The 24,630-nt window shown below is 41.3% G+C and overlaps 1 protein-coding gene across 1 annotated transcript in view; it reads right to left on the bottom strand.

Annotated features, from left to right (window-relative positions):
- Positions 1-6,768: 6,768 nt before the first annotated feature.
- The window catches only part of LOC126248158 (protein sarah), a 47,522-nt gene continuing 29,660 nt past the window's right edge, over positions 6,769-24,630 (bottom strand). The window contains exon 5 of the mRNA XM_049948903.1: positions 6,769-7,631. Coding sequence (XP_049804860.1) covers positions 7,498-7,631 — 134 coding nt within the window. The 3' untranslated portion in view covers positions 6,769-7,497. The remainder of the gene's footprint in view (positions 7,632-24,630) is intronic.

A 24,630-nucleotide genomic window follows, 5' to 3' on the forward strand; every position in this document is an offset into this window, starting at 1 on the left:
AAATTACGAAATACCGCATACTCATTCAAATACTGTGCGATTCGAGTATGGGATACATTTCCTCATTCAAGATATATTCCAGTGCTGGACAGCCTTTAGCAAAAACAGTTATGGAACTATTGACACCTTGTGATGGAAAGTGGCATCACCTCTGCATGGATGATTATTATAACAGTGTAGAATTTGCAGAGAAGTTACTTGAAAAGAAAATTCGAGTTTGTGGAACGATACAGAAAAATAGAGAATTCCAGGAAAATCAAAGTGCGCAAAAGTCATTGTGTTTGAAGCTTGTCATCAACGGAAAGGTGACAAGTGGCTGGTGACAAGCCAAGTAATCCAAACTAGTGCTGCTGGCACCAAGCGAATAAATTTGTATGAGATGTGCGGACGTCAAAGTGTTGACATAGTTCCAGATGTGACTATTTCAACTAATAAAATAACTGACCTACATGAAGTATGCCTCATCTGTGATTAAAATTTGCATGGTGGGCAGAATTAGCGTTTTAATGAAACCGCAGCACAAAGTCCATACAAAGAGTGAAATTTGGTGGTCCTAATGTCCACACACTTGGAAGGTGGTACATGTATAGCTTGTACTTCTGCAACTTTTTCCACATGGTTACGTGACCTGGGTTAAAAGAATCTGTACTAGTTAATGGTGCGTTACTAAGCCTCTCTACAACCGTCTGCTCAAAATTTTCGGTTCTCCATCACATATTTTACAATCACCATGCACACAACTACGATCCTGTCCTTCAAAAGCATTGACACAGAGCAGCAAAGGTACTGTGTTGTGAAAACATCAGGTTATGAAACTGATGCTCGCAGATTTGGCCAGCATCTAGTGTCAGTGAGGTCAGACAATGCAAGAGGCAAAAACTCAAATGTTAAGCAACAATACAATGATTACAAGGGAACTATTTTGTTTTTCTTTACTAGAGAATAAAGGCAATAAAAATTATAACAAACTTGACCACTTATCATCCACCTTCAGTTCATTACCCCCCTTTTGCAGTTTTATCATTATCTACTAGTACTACTTTTATTCCTCTTTCCTCAACATCAGAAGAGTGAAGGTCAAAACATTTTTTCTTAAATATGCCATTAGTTGTTTGAAATTACACTACATGATTTTATTTGTGATCTTGTTACAATAATTTATTGGAGTTTTGTGTTTCCACTGAGTTCTGTGTAAGTAATGGGAGTGGTCAACTTTGCACTGGTACAATATACAGAGAAAAAGTTATAACATTGTACTGCTTTATGATAATGAAACGGAATGAGCATGTAGAGTCGGTAGTAAGGGAGGCAAAAAGTTGGCTCTGGTTTATTGATAGAATTTTGGAAAAAATGTAACTTATCCATAAATGAGAACATGTATAACCCAACCCATTCTTGAGTACTGTTCATGAGTTTGGGACCCCCACAAGGTTGGATTAAAGGAAAACATCAAAGGAATTCAGACGCATGCTGCTAGATTTGTTACTGGAAGGTTCAAACAACATGTCAATATTACGGAGATGCTTCATGAACTCAATCGTTACTGAAAGGTTCAAACATGTCAATATTACAGAGACACTTCATGAACTCAAATGGGAATCCCTGGAGGGAAGATGGCACTACTGAAATATTTAGAGAACCAACACTTGCAGCCGACTGGAGAACGATTCTGTTGACGCAATCTACATTTCAGTTGAGGATTCCAAAGACAAGATAAGAGAAATTATGGCTTGTACATAAGCATATGGAGAGTCTTTTTCCCTTGCTCCATTTGTGAGTGGAATAAGAAAGGGTTATGAAGTACCCTCTGAGAGACACACACACACACACACGTAAGTAAATGAACCCATCAATATTATTTCAACTGCAGTGAGGAAGTAGTAATTGTTTGTTAGTTACATAGTCAGGATATATTCATTATTCCCTGAAATATGCATACAATTTTTTTTTTCTTTTTGCGTTTCAGTGTTCTGGCGATTTTTCTTGAATGTGAAGGACTTTTCCATCATGTATAGCTAACATGAGCTCTAAAATGCTGAACTGGAAATGGGGAGGAGGGGGAGAGGGGTGTTTAGTCTGTAGAGAAGCACAGAGTCAATTTTCCGCTACACAAATGCAATGGGGTGAAAAAACTCATAAATATGTTTCAATTGTAACATGTGCCATTGGCCATGCACTATAAGAATGATTTGTCAAGTATAAATACAGAACTTCAAAAAAGATTCCCAGGAAATTTTGAAATTCTCTGTAAGCTGTATCGTCAAATTCTCTTTCCTGTGATGTTTATGACACCTGTTTCTCTGACACAGCAAATCTGAAAATGCTAACTGTCTTTTCAAAGAGTGTACCTCTGCATTAAATAAAGAGAATGAAGATTACAACAGCAATATGGTTTACTGCATCTATATCATTACAGTGTGTTACATATAACATTTGACAATACATTAACATCATTATTAAAAAGAGAGGTTATGAAATGATTCTCTGCTTCAAAATATCTGACATGTATTCAACTCATTTACATAAAAATTAATGTTTGTGACTTTGAAAGTATGTGCTGGCGTGGAAAAAAAAAAAAAAAAAAAGGAACAAATTCTACAGATCAGAACACTTTGGCAGTTATGTCCCACAATGTGAATTCCTGTATCTATAGCACAAAAATCAAATATTCTTCCAATTTATAAAATGGGACACTTTAATTTGCTTTAAAATGGATTTACATCCAGTATAATGTGTGGACAAATACAATTTTACAACAAAATTTTGAAATAAGATAATTTTTCTGTATAATGTAAACATGGATTGCACAAAGAAGGAAAATTTGGAATTAATGTCCTGTCTACAAGGGTGTCATAGAGACAGAGTAAAAACACAGAATGGACAGGGATGGGAAAGGAAATCTGTCTGTATACTTTATACAGTTAGGAAAAAATTAAAGCAGGGAATACACACATTTGTTGAGAATATTAGTATCTTAAGACTAACAAATAATACATAGTGTTTTGAACAGATTTGGATGATATGCTACCTCTCTCCTATGTCACAGCCAACTATATAAATCTCCATTCTTTACAGCAACATGCCTGTATTAATTATTAGGTGAAACCATAATATACATATTTTCTTCAATAATAGTAGTTTCATCTACAGTGCATAAAACAATTGTTTTACACATCACCTCAAGCTTCAATCTTTAGAATGCTGTGTTCAAGGAAGAGTTCCAGAAAATACTGGTTAATCCTAGCTTTTTAATGCAGATCTAGTGCAGTCACCAATGGCTATGCTTAGTAGCACAGACTTCCCTAATCACTCTGTAATCGAAGCCTCAAGTGATGTATAAATATTTGCAATAAATATACCTTTTCTTTCATGTCAAATAAAACTGGGTTGTTCATGGTAACTTTAAAAGACACCTTAGTGCAACAGCCCTACTCCAAAAATATATAACATACTGGCCATTTATTCTTCTGTTAAAAGGGGAATTTTATGGATCCATAGAGTAGTTATATATAAGAAATAAGTCATTCTCACTAGCACCAAAATATTCATGTCACGATGACTTCAAAATTATAAAACAAATAATTTTCATATCTACATCATCAATATGCTCTGAAGTACTTCACAATGCTTTGAATTGCCAACTCTTCAAGGTTTCATTGATGTAAAAGAAAATTATCATTAGTATAAATTATTACCTAAAATTCATTTGACTACATGCTGTTTTTCAACAGTAACATAGGTATAACTTTATTTTTTATAAACCATTAACCTCTAAAATCATAGAAAGAAAAATATGCTTTTTTGGTCTGTTAATGTGAAGAATGTCATTAACTGTAAATTTGCACTTCAATCACAACTTTTGTTGTTACATCCATCATAGCTATAGGGTACACTATTTTCCCTTCTCACAAGGGAACTTTTGATTTGTGCATTCAGAAGCAAAACATACTATGAACATTTAAACCGAATGCCAATAAACTCCTAGTAATGTAAGTTGTAAGAATCACCAACTGTGTTACATAAATAACTTTTCTGTTGCTACATGACATACCAATCATTATGTGCAAGACTTCTCTTCCTCCCTGATATGACAGCAGGCTGGGGAGTATCTAAGGCATATTACTGTTCAAGTTAAGAAAATGCTATTACACTTAAGGCCATTCACTGTAATTGCTTCCATGCCCTAAGACATTTTTCTTCAAAAAAGTATATAGTTTTTAAAAACAGATAAACCAAAATGATCACAAAAACCAAAAACTGTCTGAGATTATGATCCTATACCTTTGCCCTTTAACAGCATTAATGTAACAGCTTGCTCAAAAAGAGCAATTATTTAGCATAGAAACAATTCATAGACTCTAGGCCGTAATACAAAACGACATCACTGAATTAAGTGGGTCTACCATCACATTTAACAAAGGACACTAGCACAACTTCTTGGACAGACTACTATTCTCCTATGAACAACTGAAATCCAAATCACTTCTGCAACAAGATAGATTCAAGTGACTCTAAGCACTATGGGACTTAACATCTGAGGTCATCAGTCCTCTAGACTTAGAACTACTTAAACCTGACTAACCTAAGGACATTACACACATCCATGCCCAAGCCAGGATTTGAACCTGTGACCGCAGCAGCCGCGTGGTTCTGGACTGCAGTGCCTAGAACCGCTCGGCCACCGTGGCCGGCAAACAAGATAGGAAATACAGCACTGGCAGAAATTAAATGTTTTACATTTTAATCCAAACAAATGTAATTAATGCTGCCTTTTCATTCATACAAAAAGAAAAATCTTATTGAAATACCTCCAACAAGAAATTCACACTTGCTGTTACACAGTAGATGGTCAGCTCATTTATTTTAATCACTGAATGCCTATGAAAAATAATTTTTGTCAAGACATTTTGGAGGTGTGGAGTGTATTGTACTACGAGTGAAGAATTTCCAGTAATTATGCTTATACCTATTCACCATTCTCCAGCATGCAGCAATCACAAGCTGATCAAAATCCTGGATATTGCATCTGGAGTTTACAATGGGGCATTACATACAGTGAAATCACATAATAATACTGCATTGTAAACATTAACCCTTTGAATACTTTAAATACAAATTAAATTGATATGACTCAATAACAAAATATTATGTATTTCAGTAACAGGACATTGTATGTCAACTTTTGGTTATCCCTATTCGACTCAAACTCATCTGAAAATATTTTCAAGTGTGTGTGTGTGTGTGTGTGTGTGTGTGTGTGTGTGTGTGTAAAAACTGTAGAGATTGGTACTTATGTCTGACAGAAAATATTATATACTTTCCTTAGTAATCCATAAAGTAGTACTTTCTTGATTATTCATTTTTCAATATGTAAATATATAAATCTAACATTTATAGGTGATTTAAATATCTGTCTTTATTTTTATTTTATAGCCAACCAACATTATCCCTCACACAGTACTGTAACTATCTACATAAAATAAACCATTTGAATTTCTTTCCATTCATTCTTCTAGTTACTTCATTTATGTAAGCTACAAGAACTGCATTAAAAGTTCATAATACTAGTATATGTTTTTTGCAAATTTACAACTGATGAATAATAGTGTTGTTTTATTACCTTAATTTTGCACTTTGGCATCAACAATTACACCCATGATTTGAATAGGTTATGTTCAGTCAACTTAAGAAATACTGGTGATGGGAGGAGGGTATATCAACGTGAAGTTTCAACAACATACCTTTAATAATGAACCTTCTCTCATGATATTCAGGGAGAAGTTTTGGTGGTGGTGTTTCTTCTTCTTCATTGTCTGATAAATTCCCCCTCCCCACAAGTTACATGAAAGATGAAATTAATTTCTCATGTTCAACAGTAATGTGAAATAAATGCTGAGATGGCACACGCAACCCAGTTAAAGACAAGAGAAGTGTGAAGATAATTTATCCTTTATGGAATCTGGGTGAACTGAAGTAGAACAGAAGAAAAACTACAGTGGAGAGAGAAGAATATAGTTCATGACCAACTAAAGTAATGATACAAAATTACAAGAAACACTTCCAACCTCTCGAATTTTCTTTTCCAAATACATGTCCTCCTTTTGCTTTGTGATTCCTAATCTTCAACAAACAATGATTTTACCAAATACTACTTTGATAAGAGCCATTCCCTTCATACTGTTAAAGACTATATCCTGTTTCCTTCTGATACTCCACAATATTTCCAGTCATCATTCAACTTTGTCAATGAACTCTCAATTTCTTCTCTGCACATTGCCCCTATCAAGTGCATAAACATTAATTAAGGTCCATTTTAATGAGGAAATGGCAATACATTTCTCACATGCTTTCTCTGTAAATACTTAACAAGAAGTAAATTTTTGAAATTAGATTTTCCCTTCACATCTTTTGATGAAGGCCAATAAGACATATCACATGAGTGCTAGTATTCCTTCCAAACATTATATATTTACCTGATGAATGGATCACTTCATTGAAGGGAAGAGAAAAAAGCACTCTGTAGTTCATGTAGAGCCTTAAAAGCAACAGCACAATAAACAACCATATATCACAAAAACAATACTTATATGAATGTACATATCGAGAAGACACATGATCAAGACAATTTTAACACAAGTAACAAGATAATTGCTGCTATTTCTTTCTTCTTCTATTTAATTATTATTTGTTCCATTTACACCTTACACACCAGAGTTTCACTCAAACATAGGAGCTGCCGCACCCCCCCCCCCCCCCCCCATCCGACAACATCAGCAACACAACTGGTAGTAGTGACACTTGTAAGAAAAACTAATCAACGCCCATGGAAACCCTGGCTTACCTTCTGCAACATAACATTTAATAATTATGATATTATGTATAAACTGACAACACAGAACACATTTACAATATCCAAACCACCATCTTTTATGAACTGACAATTTAAATCACTGTGATAGGTAGCAAAGCTCAGTACACTCAAAAAATTCTGTGCCACACATATTGATATCCATTGACAGTTTACTGGAGAACAGGGTATTCCCATGCTGAAATGTGTATATATGTGAATATATTTACAAAAACATATGTACGCACCGATTCTTACATTTTCAATTAAGTTAAGCATCCTATTCCCAAAAATAAATACACAGACTATGAAACTTCTTAGGTGAATTAGAGATTTGGACTAGTTTAGGAAGGTGCACCTATGCATCAAGCCTGTTATCCTACATTCACAAAGATGTAATTATAAAGTAAGTTGTAGAACTATACAATTCAGGCTGTTAATACTTGTTCTGCATAGTATGACTTCCAGTTCTTTCAAATACATTTACCATTTTACAATACAACATACAGTTCAAAGTATCAGAAACACAAATATGTACAATGAATCACACTTATAATTTTATCTTAAAATCAGTAGTCATGTCATGCAATATCGATTAAAACATGCAACATTCATTAGAATTAAATTTTTACAGCCTTCTACTCAGTTATTCACTTGTGTTCTGGGCATCGTGTCTGCACTATTCGACCTTTTGGGTGCTGAGTTCCAGAATCTGACTCCTCACAGATGTGGACAACAATTCCTGGTTGGTCTCCTGATGGAGGATGCAATTCATGTGTTTCACCTGGTAACATTTTTACCACAATTTTAATGCACAGAAATAAAAATATGAAAGAACATTATTTACTAGGCAATGCTGAATATTTGGTGTCACTTATATGAATCCATTACTATAATTTTCTTCATTTCTTCTCATACTGATAGATTCTCTTTAGATCATACAATGAGATGCAGGGCTTAAGGTAAAACAGATTAATACAAAATAACTGCACAGCTGTAGTCAGATGTCAACAGAACTTGTCCTGGACAAAAGTATTTTCCTACTTGTAACTATACGTTTGTTTGACATTGTGCAACATTGTTTCAAGAAAAGTAAAGATGAAATTAGGGTGGAGAGAGTGACGTATTCAACACAGGGAAGACCCAGAATTCAAGTGTGTGTCTTTGTAGCAGCTGCCCCTACACCATAACAGGAAATGGTAGTGGGTTGAAACCAGGAGTAGCATGCAACTAAATATCTGACAACACATGAGAGTATATCAGAAAGATACTGTAGACTCTGTGGGAGAAGGAATGGTTATAGTATTAAGTACAAATATTAAGTCTAGTGAGGTCTAAAATGACTAAGATGGACAAGAGCACCAGTGGTCAGTGAACATAGATTCAAAATCTGATGTTTCTGTGGATTTAGACAAGTCACTCACAGTCATTCAAAAACAGCCTAAACTTCATGGTATAGAAATGCCCCTAGCACACTGCAGTTGTAGATGGTGACTAATCATACCAGTATCAACTTGAAGAACTACAAATATTTTATTGGCAATAAGGACAAACAGCCTCAAGAAGTAATACCTAATACACTGGCTGGCTACTGCCTCTAACAATTAATCTGACACTCCATATCCAAAAGATACATTTTAGGGTACAGACCTTACCTTTTTCACAGTGTCACAAACAAAAGGATTAGTGACCCGACACTATTACAGAAACAATGATTACTGAGGCAAGAAAGTCATCAGGAAAATGGAGTATTTGTGTTTGGTAAGCTGTATGCTCCCAAATTAGATACATTCCTAGCTGATATTTATCGAGAATCTCTTGCACAGCAAACAATCTTGCATGACTGGTAAGGACCACAGGCCACACTCAGTTGCAAAAAGAACAAGATATCAGATGCACAGAATTTCAGACCACTATCGCTGACATCTGTCTGTCACATGATCCTTGAGCATAGTCTACACTTAAATTTTATTACTTTCCTGGAGAAAACAAGCTTCCGCCAAACAATCAGCATGGCTTGTAGCAAAATTGCTCATATGAGAAAAGCTCACTTTGCTTATACAACCAATAGACACAGGTGAATAGGTAGATTCTGTCTTCCCAGATTTCCAAAAGACATTGACACATTACTATGTTGTCAACTACTAACCTAAATACAATTTTATGGAGTATGGTTAGAGATATATGATTGCCTCAATGTTTGACTGATACAATAATGGATATTATGCTAGATGGCAAATGTTCCAAAGAAATGTTAGTAACATTGGGTGTGGTTGGTTGGTTGATTAAAGGGACCAAATTAATAGGTCACGAGTCCATTTTTCCTCTAACAGACAGGTCGACGTGACTGTACATCAGAGAGTGCCTACGGTGCAAAACCCAGGAAAAGAAGACTCCAATGTCTACAAAAGATCAATGAGGGCACGGTAAGTGACAAAAAGAAGAAAGGGGAGAGAGTAAGAAAGGCAAGCTAGGTGCCCCATCTAGGGAGCAACTGGAAGCCCCTGAGAGCAGACTGCAATGAAGGGACATACATCAACCAACCCTACCACTTACCAAAGGTACTCCACTTAGAAATTGCCTAGGAAATACTAGCAACACAGATAGGGCAAGAGAAGCACACAGAGACAAAAGATGAACAACAGGGGGAAAGAATAGTAAAAGAACAGGTGAGGGTGAGGATCAGGCTGGAACACCAAGCCCAGACAGCTGCAGTCCGGTCTGGGCAGTGGAGGCAACAGAGTGTTCTGCAAACCACTCAATGGGCCAATGAGGTTAAGCGGCTCTCCCTCAAAGACTGTGGTAAAAGGCCCCTTCATGAATAAAACTTAAAACTACCTGCTGAGGCATGATCTTCTAACACCATGGGTAGTGAGTCACAGAGATTAAGTGAAAGCCACAGGGCAGCTAGGCTGGGACAGTCCAGCAAAATGTGGACCACCATCAAACGGGAACCATGACAACAGTGGGGTGGGTCTTCGCGACAGAGGAGATGACCACGAGTCAGTCGCCTGCATGGAGGACATGCACAGATCCATAGTCTCCTCTGAAGAGTGAGCCATTCTGTATTCCTAAAACTTGATGACATAATACCAATCAGAGGTTTTTCCCCAGAATACTGATCTGAAGAGTTGGTTTGCTGGTAGCCACTTTGACAAGGCTATCAGCGAGTTCATTCCCTGGGATCCCTGGGGTCTACACAAAGGTCACTGAGCATCCACATTGCTCGTGGGCATACATGGAATCCTGAAAAGCAATGACAAAGGGATAGTTAGGGTAATACTGGTCAAGAGCTTGCAAACTGCTCAAATAGTCGCTGCGGGTTGAGAAAAATTGGTGGCAATGGGCCCCGGGAGGGACTGAGCCTTTTGGACCTTGTGATAGGTCAAGACAAAGCTGTGCCCGAGGGATGCACCATGGAGTACATGAGTGGGCCCGGAGGACAGGGGGAAGAGGAAACAATTGGAGGTCAGATAGGTCTGGCCAGATGCGGATTGGGCCACAATTGTGGGTGATGAATTTCCGTTTTTGGAAAGAGAACACGGTAGTTCGGACGCTTAGGGGAGCTGCAAACATGGGTAGCATAATTGACAAGCTGTTGTTGGTGCCTGATCCATAGCAGAGGGACCCCTGCCACCACAAATACGTGGTTCACAGGGCTAGTTCGAAGGCTTTTGTCACAAGTCAATCCCCGCAGTGGTGTATTAGATCCAGTATTTGCAGTGCTGAGGGTGATGCTGAACTAACTCCCCCTCGCTCCAGATGTGGTTAAAGCTGGCAAGGATATGATGCTGGCAATCCACCGGTAGGTGCTTTATCATTTGGTTGTGGATGCTGTCTGGCCCCAGGGTTGTATAATGGCAGTGGGCTATGACTGTTGAATTAACACTCACTGAATGGAGTATTATGTGGCTCCAGGTGGCATGTAGTGAAAGATAATTGCTTTTGCTCCATCCATTGTTTTAGAACACAAAAGGAAGGTTGATAATTCTCAGACACTGAGGCATGAGCATAATGTAGAGCAAAATGTTCAGCAACGGCATCTGGGTCAGTGTAAACAGTGCCATTCAAGGTAATACCATGTACACGCGCAGGTGTCTGGTATCCATAGAGACATCTGATCTGAGTCCAAACCTGGGAAGCAAAGGAACAGGGCTGGTGGTTGAAACTTACCGTTCCCAGCATTCTCGCTTCTGTCATTTTATTAGGTGGCAGACGTGGTCACAGAGCCACTTAAAGACAATGAGGCCATCAATAGGTGCCACTTATGGTGCTGATGAGCCTACCTACGGTCTCTAATAGCCTCTGCAATTTCTGTTGAGGTGGGCCCAAGGAACAGGGGATCGCTAAATCAGCTACCAAAAGAATGGCTGTAGTTGTATTCTGGACTACCTCATTGATATCTCCATGTGGCGGGGAGCTAAGGGCAACAACACAGGCAAAAGCACCCCAATCAGCACAGGTGACAGCCCATCTGAGCAGGAGCCCAAAGGAGTGACACTGATGGATGGACAGGAAGATTGGGAAGTGATCACCACCACACAGGTCATTGTGGACTCTCTAGTGGGTGGATGGGAGAAGACAAGGATTGCAACTAGGGGATAAATGGCCTAGACAGTTTCTTGCACCACTGAAGTGTGTGGGGGTACAAGTATTCAAGAGGCAAAGGTCATATTGTGCCAGAAAGTTTTTGAGGTCTTTACTGCTGCCGGTGATTGTGGTCCACCCCACAAAGGGTTATGGACGTTGAAATCACCCAAGATTAGCAGATGGAGGGGGGGGGGGGAGGAGGAGGAGCTATGAAACCAATGCAAATAATATGTTCTGAGACAAGTCACCATTGGGAAGGAGGTAAAATTGCAGATGGTAATATCCTCAAATTCCATTATCCAGGCAGCCACAGCCTCCAAAGATGTATTAAGAGGCAAGTTCGCTACATAGAGTGTGCCCGAGGAAGTGTAATATTACCTCTAATGTTCTCAATGTGCACAAACTACTTATGAGCTTGGATCAAGAGAAATATAAGTGTGTTTTCTGAGAATGCTGTTGTTTACTGGAAAATACTGTCGTTGGACAATCATACAGAAATGCAGAAAGTCTTTGACAAAATTTACACATAGCATAGTGTATTTAATGCAAGATAACAAAGAGAAACAGCCTGATCTGATTATAAGAGTAGTGGAGAATGTCTTGAGCATGTTACCTCCTGCAAATATTTAGTAATAATACAGTGTGTCCACGAAGACCCACAATCATTTAAAAAAATTGGAGCTTGGGAACTATTTTAGATACAGAATTGTGGTTTCTTGTAAAATGTTTAGCGGATCTCAAAGTTTTTCCTTGCCTTTTGTAGCAGATTTGACTATGAGTGCATCAAAATTGTGGCAGACCAGCAGAAGGCACAATGTGTCATATGGTATGCAGAATCCAAATCTGTGACAACAGTACTATAAAATTATCAGTGCCAGTATGGCAGGGCACCACGAGCAACTGACAATGACTCCCGAATCAAAAAATGTGTGTTTTCAGATGAAGAAATGTTCGACATTTCTGGACATTTGAATCACCACAGGATTATGATTTGGGATGCCAAAAACCCACACAGCATAGATGAACCTATCAGCAGTAGTCAAAAGCTTAATTTTTGGTGTGGCCTTATGCATCATAGTGTGATATATCCAATTTTCTTCGCGCAGAGAAAACCATAACATGAAATTTTTACTTGAGCATGCTCATATAGTTCCTGTTACCACAGAGAGAAGAGCTGCAGCTGTCCATCTTCCAGCATGATGGTGCACCTCCACATTGGAGTCTGACTGTGCGGGATGTGCAGAACAACATTTCCTGAGGCACAGATGGGTTGTCATGGTCACATCGCATGGCCTTTATGCTCTCCTACTGTCATGCCATTAGACTTCTCCTTTTATGGGGTTATGTAAAGGATACCATGTACACAACACCAGTCAATAACACTGCTACCTTTTGTGCACAAATTAATGATGCAATCAGACTGTTGATGTGGCAATGCTGACCCATACATGGGCAGAACTAATATTGCACTGATGTTCTGTGAGTGATGAGTGGGGCACACAATGAAAATCTGGGATAAGAAAGAAAGAAAGAAAAAAGAGAGAGAGAGAGAGAGAGAGAGAGAGAGAGAGAGAGAGATGATAAATGCTTTACAGCATACCAAAATGGGAGGATCATGCAAAATTAGTATTAGGAACTGGAAATGAAATAGTTTAATTTGTTGGGGGGGGGTTAGAAAGTGCAATGTATGAGGTGCGTCCAGAAAGCAAGTTTCCTGATGCTGTTTTCTTTAAAGCAGATGTATTTAACAGGGAAAATTGCACTTGTGCTGGCCGGACAGATGAGCCGAATCAACTGGTCTACTCGATATATTTGGTGAAGTGTTTGTAGTGCACTAACCGAGTGAATCCTCTCCAGTGCCATCATAATGCCATATAACTCCGCATCATAATTTGTAAATTTTTCCAGAAGATGCACTTTGAAAATCCTATCAGGGAAAACAGCAGAACAACTGAGGACAATCTCTTGCTGGGATCCAGCTGCATGAACAATGATAAAACTGTGGTATGTACTTAAAATCGAAGAAAAAATTTGTAAAAACGTAATCTGGAGTACAATTTTTCTTGTACCATGTCACGCTTAAAACCACTTTGGGCCTCTGAAGACACCAAGGTGGCAATGCGTTCCATCCCTTGCTCTGTATTCGGGGGTCTGACAGATCCAGATTCTTTAGACAGTCAGTAGCACATATCCCGAATGGCTTGGTCGCATGTGGCCAATTCCTGAACAGCCGTTCAAAGTTGGGTTGGACCACTGCACTAAATGGCAATGACTGAGGTGATACTGGGATTTTCAGTGCCTGTCAAGCCAAAGGATACATAGCTGAATCTAGAGTTGTGGTTCACCAGCCTCTGCACACAGACTCCGCACTGGGCTGGTCCAGTCAATATTCGAATGCCCTCATGGTAGACACCATCTAACATCTTGAGGTAGGAAATAGGGGCTAATCCACAGACCATGCTGCCATAATCTAAACATGATCAATCAAATGCCCTATAAAACTGCAGGAGGCAGAACCTCTCAGCTCCTCATACTTTTCCACTAAGGCATTTCAAAATATTCAAAAACTGGAAACTCTTTGTTTGTAGGTCTTTCATGTGTAAGAGGCAAGTTAATTTTGAGTCAAATAATAAGACCAAAAATGTAAAATATTGTCTCCCTTTGTGAGCACTGGTTGGATAAAACTTCAAATAGTACGGTTAAAACTGACAAATGTGGTCTTCTCTGGTGAGAACCGAAAACCAGTTGTCTTGGCCCAGGTTCCCAGCCTCCTGATGGGCAGTTGTAGCTGCCTCGTCATTATAAGATCAGAGGAGTAAAAGAAGATTGTGAAGTCATCCACAAACGAAGAGCTCATGACTGTTGAGGAAATGCCACTGCCAGCAATGGCAAACAATGTGACACTAAGTACACTGCCTTGGAGAACCCCACTTCTTGAACATTAATATTGCCTCCTTCGAAGTCATGGGGTACTATCAATCAAACGAGATCTAACTGAAATAAGAGAGGAGCTGCCCTTCTGCTTCAGGGCACAGATGACAGCGCATGGCATAATGAACCTCATCAGGTCCTGTGCAGTGTGTATGGCCACGGACAGAGCTGATTCCAGTTCCCACATGGAACATGGAATGTTCTAGATTTCCTCATTATGCAAGAAGAAATGGAGCTTCATCATCTCTGCAGTCCTACAGGACACCTGAAAAGCAGGAGCTTGCCTGGATGACACAGTGACTGTACAAAAGTGTTCAGCTAAAGCCTGAGCCATGTTTTTAGGTGCATCCACCAAGATCCCATTCCTTGCCAAGGCTGTATGGGGATGTGTACTGGCCTTGCCTGAAATCTGTCTTATTCATTCACAAACTTTTGCAGTGGAAGTGGACCACTTAATGGATGTTGTTAATTCCTGCCAGGGATCCCTCTTCCATATTTTTATCACTTGCCTTGCATGTGCTCTCGTGGATCTGAAGGCATGTGGGTTTTCTGTAGTTGGATGGTGTTCGAAGTGCCCCAGAAATTTTCATGTGGCTCTGATTTCCAAGAAACAGTCATCATTCCAACAAGATACAGGCTATTGTCTGAGGCGGTTGCTAGACTGGGGGACAGACCCTGCAGCAGCCCATTGGACTCACAAGTGATATGGGCCACCATCTCCTGTGCACAATCCTTTTGTTCAAAAATAGCCTGTCAACTTTACTGAAACCAATTTGCACTTTCAATCATCCACCTTCATTGTCTCCTGTTGACCACCATCCAAATCAGTAGATAGGTCCACACTGGGAAGCGATCACTAGAAAGGAAACCTGTAGCCACTTGCCACTGAACCGAGTCTGCAATAGCTGGAGAGCAAAAACAAAGGTCAATGATTGAAAAACACCCTTCAACGGTGTAAACGTGTTTCACCTGACCACAGTTCAAAAGGCAGATATTCTAAGAATGGGCAAGTCACTCGATAATTTGACCCCTGGAGCAAGTGGTAGCTGAGGCTCACAGCTCATTGAGTGCTAAATGTTAGAATACATGCTGCAGATTTTTACAATGTGCCATTGATTCTCCTCATATAATTCTGCACTTCTGTGATGCCCATATTTTTCCATTCTTCATGTAACTCCACAGGGTCCATCTCCATTATATCGGAGCAGGTAACCACACATTTACAGAAGTTCAGGATGTTATGCAACTCAGCCTTGACTGTATAGTCATCTAAGGCCTTACACACCAGAAGCTTACATAGTTGGTTTGAAGTAGCAGTTTCAACTAGTAGTGTTCCATTACAATGTCATTAGAGACTTTTTAGGGATCCAGAATACCCTCCAATGCCTTGTGAATATAGAAAAGGGACACCTTCTCAAACATTCCCCCTGTTCTCTTGATTACAATGAAAGTGTTATAGCACACCAGTGTCCTGTCACTATGATTCTGCAAATACTTCTTGGGACGACTGACCAACCTAGCTCCCTTTGATGAGTGGGTGTAGGAACTACCGGATGGTACACCCGTCCCATCAGGAATAGTTGTTTGATGAGGTCGATCCATAGGGATCCCATGAAACCTCATCAGCATGTAGCACACTTCGAGGTTGAGGTTTCTTTTACGGAGTTGTGTACCTCCTTCATGGGCCAGGCGGTGAAGCCAAAGACTCCCGTTCTACAAAACACACAACATTACACTGCCGTGGCACACAGTGGTCACTGAAGCGTGCCCGGAGCTTAGTAACAGAGGACTGGTGGTGCTTACCAGTCCCCAGCTCAGGAACCTGGGGTCACCAAGCTGAGCACCTGGTGGGAAGTGTTTTGGAGTACACCATTCAGTGCACATTGTTGAACGTGCGGCTCTGCAGTCGAAGGCCCCTTCCAGTTCCCATGTTGACCCAAGAATATCATCCCTTCCATTGCAGTGGACGTAGGGTTATCAAAACTGGATACAGGATCATACTGCCTGGTTGTGCCCAGATACATGGTCATCCAGGCCAATGTATACTCTACACACAAACCACGCCACAGACACAGCCTGCTGGGAGCAATATTATGCTATAGGGGACATTTGTCTGGTATTCCATGGGACCTGTGATAATAATCCAAGGCACCACACAGATTCAACAAGTCCTTTTTACGTTTCTGGAGGAATGTGGCACCAGATGTCTATGAGCCAGTCAAGCAATTCCTATAATTTATGGATCAGTGGTAGTTTTTACGCATCACAGATGCGTTCCATAGGGTGTGTTTAAAACAGGGGAGCGCGGGGGGGGGGGGGGGGGGGAGGAGGGGTTAAGGTCAAAAAACTGCTAGGTCATCAGTCCCTTGTTCCGAATAAAACAATGCCACAAGGGTGAGAATAAAACAAGCTAGACTGACGACACAAAAAGGAGAGAAAGAAAAATCCACAAGAACGACAGAAGGGCAACAAACATGTAAATGGACAAAAGGGTGTAATGCCAGAAATGCATATCCTTCTATTTCCATCTATTGTACTATAATTTTTTTTTACTTATTTTGTTACCTGAAGATATGACATTTCTGTGTCTTAATATATTGTAATTGTTTTACTATATAATTGGTTTGTTTTGTAAATACTATTTGTATTTTTACGCTGGGTCTTGTCTAGGGAAAACTATACTATCGAACGAATACATCAATAGGTCGTGTGGAGAACCAAAGTGTTTACGATCTTTGGTAGTGTTAACTCTGCCGCATGGAACGGGGGAAGAGGGAGTCTGGCTGGAGTAGGGCGGTGGAGCAGATGTGTTGTGTGACGCTCCCGCGAGTTGCCGCGCTTTTGGGGTTTGGCAGCACGTAATTGCGCTCGACTTGCTATGATAGTTTCTGACACAGTGCCGCGGACGGGAAGCATTAGCTGGCGCACATCAAGAGCCCGTTTCACCTGGTGACCATGTTGAGAAGATGGCGCGCCAACATCCAGCTTCTGCAACAGTGACAGCTGACAATGAGTGACTGTCGCCACCTCCTCGATTGACGACTTCAAACCTTCAATCAACCAACAAGGAAGACTGGAAGAATGTAAATTTTTAGAACTGTATGGCAGACCTCAGCTTTTAAAATTGTTCCATTGCCCCACAAAATTACAGCAACTTAGCATGAGCAACAGCTCATTGTCCCAATTGCATTACCAAGCAGGGTCCCTTCCTTTTCCGAAATGAACCCGAGTGTCATTGAAATTCAAACGCCCGCATTAAAGTAATATCATTCCATTTCACTGCTTTAATTTCAAAGTTCAGTTAAGGTATTCATAGCTGGCTACAATATTTAGATTACACAAGCACAAATTAAGAGTGCGGGTTTTGTTACCATATTTTAGCTTACCTGTGACTGCAGCTCAGCTTGGTACGTACTAAATTTTACTATTGTTAATTGTTCAGAATCATTTAATTCAAAGTTAAACCTCTTATTTCTAAATTGCGTAGAGTCAAGTAGCTTTTGAAATGATTGTTGAGGTAGCCCAAAACTAACCTTATTTTACTGAATTTTGTCGTGCTTCAGAAACAAAGCTCACTATTAACTTCAGTCACTAAATTAACTTTCAATTTTCTGGTTTTATTAATTCTTTTGCTAAATTAAGTCAGAGTGTAGTGAAATTTATTACTTGTGACAAACATTCATTTTTCACACAACACGTGGCAACCTTCAGTTGCCACACTTTTAGTGCTAATTATATGTGCATTAATCTTTCATTTTCAGTTATTATAGTAGTTGTCCATAGGACTGGCGACCGTAATTTTCCCCAAATCTCAAATATCTAATTAATGCCAATTAATTGTTAACGTAACGACTGCACATTTACTTTCTTTATTAATTTTACCCTTTTCTCAAAATAAATTTCCACCAATTTCATTTGCATTTTTCCTATCATTTAGATGTAACCCTTTCCTCCCTGTTTACCGACAAATTAACTTCGGTGATGATTGCTTTTCCCAAATTTCCATTAGGTGCACGCGGTTTAACGTTTCACTGTCATTAAGGTCGATAAGCGAGGGGGAGGTTACAAGGGGAGAAGAAAACCACAGAAACGCAAGAAACAGGTAGAAGAGATTAAAACAACCAAACAGATCACCATGGTTGGCTGACCATGAGAATAAAAAGGAGAAGCCAGCCACTCTGCAACACATTAAAACCTCCACCCTAAAAGTTTTAGGGTGGAGGACACAGAGAGACAAAGGACATGCACTAAAACTTAGATGAAATGATAAAACTCACCCTCACAAATAAAATGTAAAATTAAATCAGCTGATGAGACATTGCCAGATAAAATTAGCGGCAGCGAGTTCGGTAACCGAAGATTTCGTCGCAGGGCAGTCAAAGTGGGACAGTGCACCAAAATGTGGGTCGCTGTCAACCTGGCATTGCATTGACACCCGAGGCAGGTCTTCATGGCGCAGGAGGTAGCCATGGGTCGCCCAAGCATGGCCAATGCAGAGCCGGCAGGGAACCACAGTCACTGTGACAGGCCTGCATGGAGGACTGCCACACATACATAGTCTCCTTAACAATACACAGTTTGTTATGCATACTGAGACTATGCCATTCAATCTCCCAAAGCCAAAAAAACTGGCGACGTAAAAACGAACGCAGGTCAGCTATTGGAATGATGATCTCCATAAGCGGTTTCCGTATTGCCTGTTTGGCCAGCCTGTCAGCAAGTTCATTGCCTGGGATTCCGGTGTGTCCTGGGGTCCACACAAACACCACTGAACGACCGGACCATTCCAGGGCATAGATGGACTCCTGGATGGTCGCTACCAAAGGATGACGAGGGTAGCACTGGTCGATAGCTTGTAGGCCGCTCATGGAGTCAGTTCACAGAAGAAACGACTCCTCAGGGCATGAACAGATGTGCTTAAGAGCACGAGATATAGCCACTATCTCTGCAGTGAAAACACTGCAGCTATCAGGCAAGGAATGCTGTTCAATATGTCCTCCATGGATATATGGGAAGCCGACGTGACCATCAGCCGTCGTGCCATCGGTGTAAACCACTTCATGGCCTCAGTACATGTCAAGAATCGAGAGGAAGTGACAGTGGAAAGCTGCAGGGTGAACTGAGTCCTTTGGGCTATGTGAAAGGTCCAGGCAAAGCCGCAGCCTAGGTGTACACCATGGAGGTGCACGTGAATGGACCTCAAGTATAAGTGGTAAAGCCAAGGACTCCAGTTCAGATAGAAGGGATCGGACGCGAACTGCAATTGTAAGCCCTGACTTGGGTCGTCGATGTGGGAGATGAACTGCCTTGGGTGGGAAAAGGAGACGGTAATTCGGATGCACTGGAGAACTATGAACATGTGCAACATAACTGGCGAGCAGTTGCACACGCCTGACCTGCAATGGAGGGACACTCCAGCCTCCGCCAGGATGCTGGTCACTGGACTCGTCCTAAAAGCTCTCTCGTTTCTCTTTAGGGGCTTGCAGGGAAGGTTTCTCTGAAGCAGTTTCAGGCACAGAGGAAGACCGTGGAGCTCTTCTTCCAGCAGCTTTTGGCTCCTTAAGCCACTGGTGAGTGTCCGCCGTGGCATTAGTGGAGACCTTGGGAGAAAGGGCCCCAAGGGACCCCTTCCGTACGAGAGGAGCCGGAGGCGGCTGTTGCTTCTCCAGCAGGGGGGAGGGGACTGATGTCCCCTGCGGGGGGCCTTGCTCCCGAAGTAGGTGCTTCGGGAACAACAGAGGAAGATTTGCCCCCTACCACCAAGGGGGCGGATGTACTCTGGTGGCCCAGAGAGCCCACAGTTTGTGGCACTGAATGAGGAACCACTGGCACTTGAGACAGTGATGTTGATGTAGCTGCAGCATATGTCGACGTCAACCCAATGGGGTGTAATCTTTCAAATTTACGTTTAGCCTCTGTGTAAGTCAACTGGTCCATGGTCTTGTACTCCATGATTTTCCACTCCTTTTGGAGTACTGGGCATTCTGGCAAGCAGGGGGAGTGGTGCTCTCCACAACTGATGCAAGTGGGAGGAGGCGCACATGGAGTATCTGGGTGCAGTGGACGTCCGCAGTCTTGACATACAGCACTGGAAGTGCAGCGGGAAGACATGTGCCCGAACTTCCAGCACTTAAAGCACTGCATAGGGGGAGGGTTGTATGGTTTAACATCACAGCGGTAATCACCTTGACCTTTTCAGGCAATGAATCACCCTCAAAGGCCAAGATGAAGGCACCAGTAGCAACCCTGTTGTCTTTGGGTCCCCTGTAAACGCGCCGGATGAAATGAACACCCCGTCACATCTAAATTGGCATGGAGATCATCGTCAGACTGCACGAGGAGATCGCAATGGAAACAAGAAAATCACCCAGCTTGTCACAGGCGAGTAACACTCGGGATTGGGCTGGGGAAGGCTACCTGAATCAAGACTGCGCTGTTTCGCATCTTGGACAGCGCTGTCACTTCTCCAAACTTATCCTCAAGGTGTTCAACAAAAAATTGAGGCTTCGTACATAGAAAGGAGTTCCCATCAGTTCTGCTACAGACTAAGAACTGAGGCGAATATGGCTCTCTCCGTTCTGTAGCCCTATGTTCCTCCCATGGTGTAGCAAGGCAGGGAAACGATTTAGCATCATACCTGTCGGCATTGTGTTCGATCTTGCCCTTCTTGTAGACTGCTGGTGCAGTATGGTCACCAGCAAGAGATGACAGTGTGCTTCATTGCGGGACATTCGCCCTGATGCCACCCACTTTGATCAGGGGCTCTCCCCACGGCCACCACCCTGCCACAGCAAAGGCCAACTGGCATGATGGCCATTGCCAGGAGTCCTGATGCCCCAGGAAGACAAGCATTTACTCCTTGGCACACGTGGTGAGTTTACAGCTCAGGCAGCAGAAGTGCAATCACTGTGTTGTCAGGAGGCTACCAGCAAATGGACACATGACAGCCCCACCACAATGGACTGGCTAACATGCTGGATATTGGGCGCAGAGAAATCTAATATTGTCATGGGGGCGAAAGAGGACAGGAGACAACAGAAGATGACATACCCTGGAAAGGGTCCTCGCCCAAACAGTTGAAGCGCAGATGGAGATGCAAAGCCACAACAAGAGATTCAGGAGATAGAATCTAAGAGCACTATGGATAACTTGTGCACCATGTGAGGCGTCCTTCCCCACATGGCCCGCACTTCTGTAGAATTTTGAAAGTGGCAGGTCAAACTATAGGTTGGTTGGTTGGTTGGTTGGTTGTTTGTTTGGGGGAAGAGACCAAACAGCGAGGTTATCGGTCTCATAGGGTTAGGGAAGGATGGGGAAGGAAGTCGGCCGTGCCCTTTCAAAGGAACCATCCCGGCATTTGCCTGGAGTGATTTAGGGAAATCACGGAAAACCTAAATCAGGATGGCCGGACGCGGGATTGAACCATCGTCCTTCCGAATGCGAGTCCAGTGTGGTCAAACTATAGAATGGGACTTGAACTCCTAGGACCAAAAAGTGAGAGGCTCCTTTTAGTCGCTTCTTACGACAGGCAGGATTACATCGGGCTTGTTCCAACCCTTGAACCCACAGGGGGAGTTCCATCGAGCTTAGATTAAGTGAATTTGGTAGCCAATACAACAATACAAGTTCACTACCGCTAACCTCACACATCTATAGCACAAGACACCATCGGGGAAGATATATAGTGGGAAGGGATCCAGGTAGCCTGCAATAATGTTCGTGTAAGCATAGCCTCATAAAAGAGCATTCTGGTCTCTTAAGTATTTTAGACAGTGCAGTGCATGCACTCACCCTATTTGAAAAGGAGCCCACTACATCCATGAGAGGTGCACTAGAGCAACTCATGATGATATTATGGTCTCTCAAGAAGGTAATGAAAGAGGAACATAATCTTGTCCCTTACATAATTCAACTGTCCAACCTTTGAAGTGCAGAGATGTGGAGTAGCAATGTTCTTTTGCAAATGGGATGACTGAGGCCTTTGAAAATTGAACAATGGATAAGGATCAGAACTGGTTTAGTGACAAGACACACTTCTATCTCCACAGATACAGCAGCAAACCAAACTGGTGACAGTGGCGTACTGTGAATCCACACACTCAAACTGCTGCTCCATTTCAACTGCAAAAAGTCTGTTTGATGCAAAGTCAGTGCACAATGCATTAATGGACTCATTTTCATTGAGAGAACTGGCACAGCAAACAAATACAGAAGACAAGCTCAGGAATGTGAATTTGTACCAGTCACATGCTGCCACCAAATTTCTCAAAACTACTGGTTCGTGCACTACGAAAAACGTCCACACTGTACTGCGTATGACTTCAATTTCCTTCCAGCAACATTCAGAGCACGAACTGTTGCCCTCGACACCTTATCGTTCACTGGACAGTGTTGAATGGCCCACCTATAGTCTCGATCTCAACCTGTACAATATTTTTTGTAGCTTTCTCTAAACAGAAGTTTTCAAAAATGCATGTACAGCACTCCGGGTTCTTCAAACTGCCATTTCTAGACATATTGGTGCAGTCGAAAATGATGTGCTTCATAAAGTCATCAGTGAAATCAGTTCATGATCCAACACATTCACTGCTACAGAAGGAAAGCACTTTGAAAACCTTCTGTGTTAAATATCAGGTTGTCTGCTATAGCATACATGTGATAACAAGAATCTATCACCCCATATAATGTCATATTAGACAAAACTTTCGAATACCTATTTTGCACCACTTTATATGTATAGCTCTAGTTTGACAGGGATGGTACATTTAGTTTATATATACTAATAATAAAACTAAAACTGTTGTGTACGACTGTTTGAACATGCTAATCTCCAAAACTGTTAGATGAATGTTCATTGGGTTTTTACAGCTAACGTGATCACATCTTGGTGCAACATATAGACTTTTTTTCATCAAAATCGAATCACAGAAGGAGAAAATATTGTAATTTAAAGATTTATAAATGTGAAAGTGTGTGTTATCTCCTCAAGACTAAGCCAATACACCAATTTTCATTAAATTTGGTATAGAAATAGTTTGAACCCTGAGGAAGAACACTGGCTACTTTAGAAAGTAAAAGCCAATACTCAATAGTGTGAGGTAGGAGATGGAACACATTTTTTACATCAGTGAACATGAACCACATTAACAAATCATAAAATTTGTTGTATAACATACACACTGTGTGATGAATAGCTGCTTCAATAGCATGATGCAAGCAACTATCTGAGACCATATGCATGCACAGCTCAGCAGCAGCCAGCACTGTATGTGTCACATCATCATCATGTGTTGGGTAGTTGGCAGGGTGGTGGGTGGTGGAGATGTGGGGAGAAAAGGGAGAAGGGCGAGGGGTGGAGGAGTGAGGGAGGCGAGACGGGAAAGGAGCGGAGTCAGGGAGTGGAGCTGGGTGGGTGGGGGGGGGGGGGAGGGGAGGAATGGAGTTGGGGGGGAGGAGAGTACTGTCACACTCTACCTGTATTCGAGAAAACACTCGACTGTGGTGGTTGCCAGATTGTGGCCACCACGGTATGGCTAGCACCTTATGATTCATCAGTAACTGGTATATTTTCAGTTTCTCAGAAACAGAAGTCAATGAATCAATATGCATACTACCCGGCCAGCCCGCATTAAACACCTGTCTCATATAGGAGGGAAATACAATTGCACAACCCAACGTACCCCCCCTCTCCCCACCAGAATCTCCCAGCCGACCATGCCACACAATAAAATAATCAATGTGTGCTGGTAAGACCGCTCTATCTGCCTGTTGAACTCACATGCTGATACTGTGCCCTTTGTTGCTGACAAGAAATAATGACAGTTGCTGTCTTCTTCATTTGATCACATTTTACTGATTGATAGGGACAGAAAAGAATAGTTAACTCATTTGGTGTTATTTTATGGCCAGGTTCAGTGTAATTCTTTGCTAATTTTGGTATTGTTTCTGATGACCCATTTTTAAGTGTGCTATGATCCCTATTTTTGTGTTTTCAGTGTTTGTTGAAAATATACTATCAAATACTATCAATTACACTAACACTATAGATCACATTTATTTACATTACTGAAAAAATCGATTTAATGTAAAGAAAAATAGGTCTGCAACCATATACTGCTTAAAGGTTTAAAAAAAAAATTGTCGAACTCAAAATTCTCATCGGAGGCACTAGGCCCTCTGGAGTCACCATAGCACCAGACATTTGACAATGTCCACATTTCTTGTTGGTACAGAAAATTGCTTTACCACAATTGTACATATGT

This window comes from Schistocerca nitens, chromosome 3, assembly GCF_023898315.1.
Source record: "Schistocerca nitens isolate TAMUIC-IGC-003100 chromosome 3, iqSchNite1.1, whole genome shotgun sequence".
NCBI lineage: Eukaryota > Metazoa > Arthropoda > Insecta > Orthoptera > Acrididae > Schistocerca > Schistocerca nitens.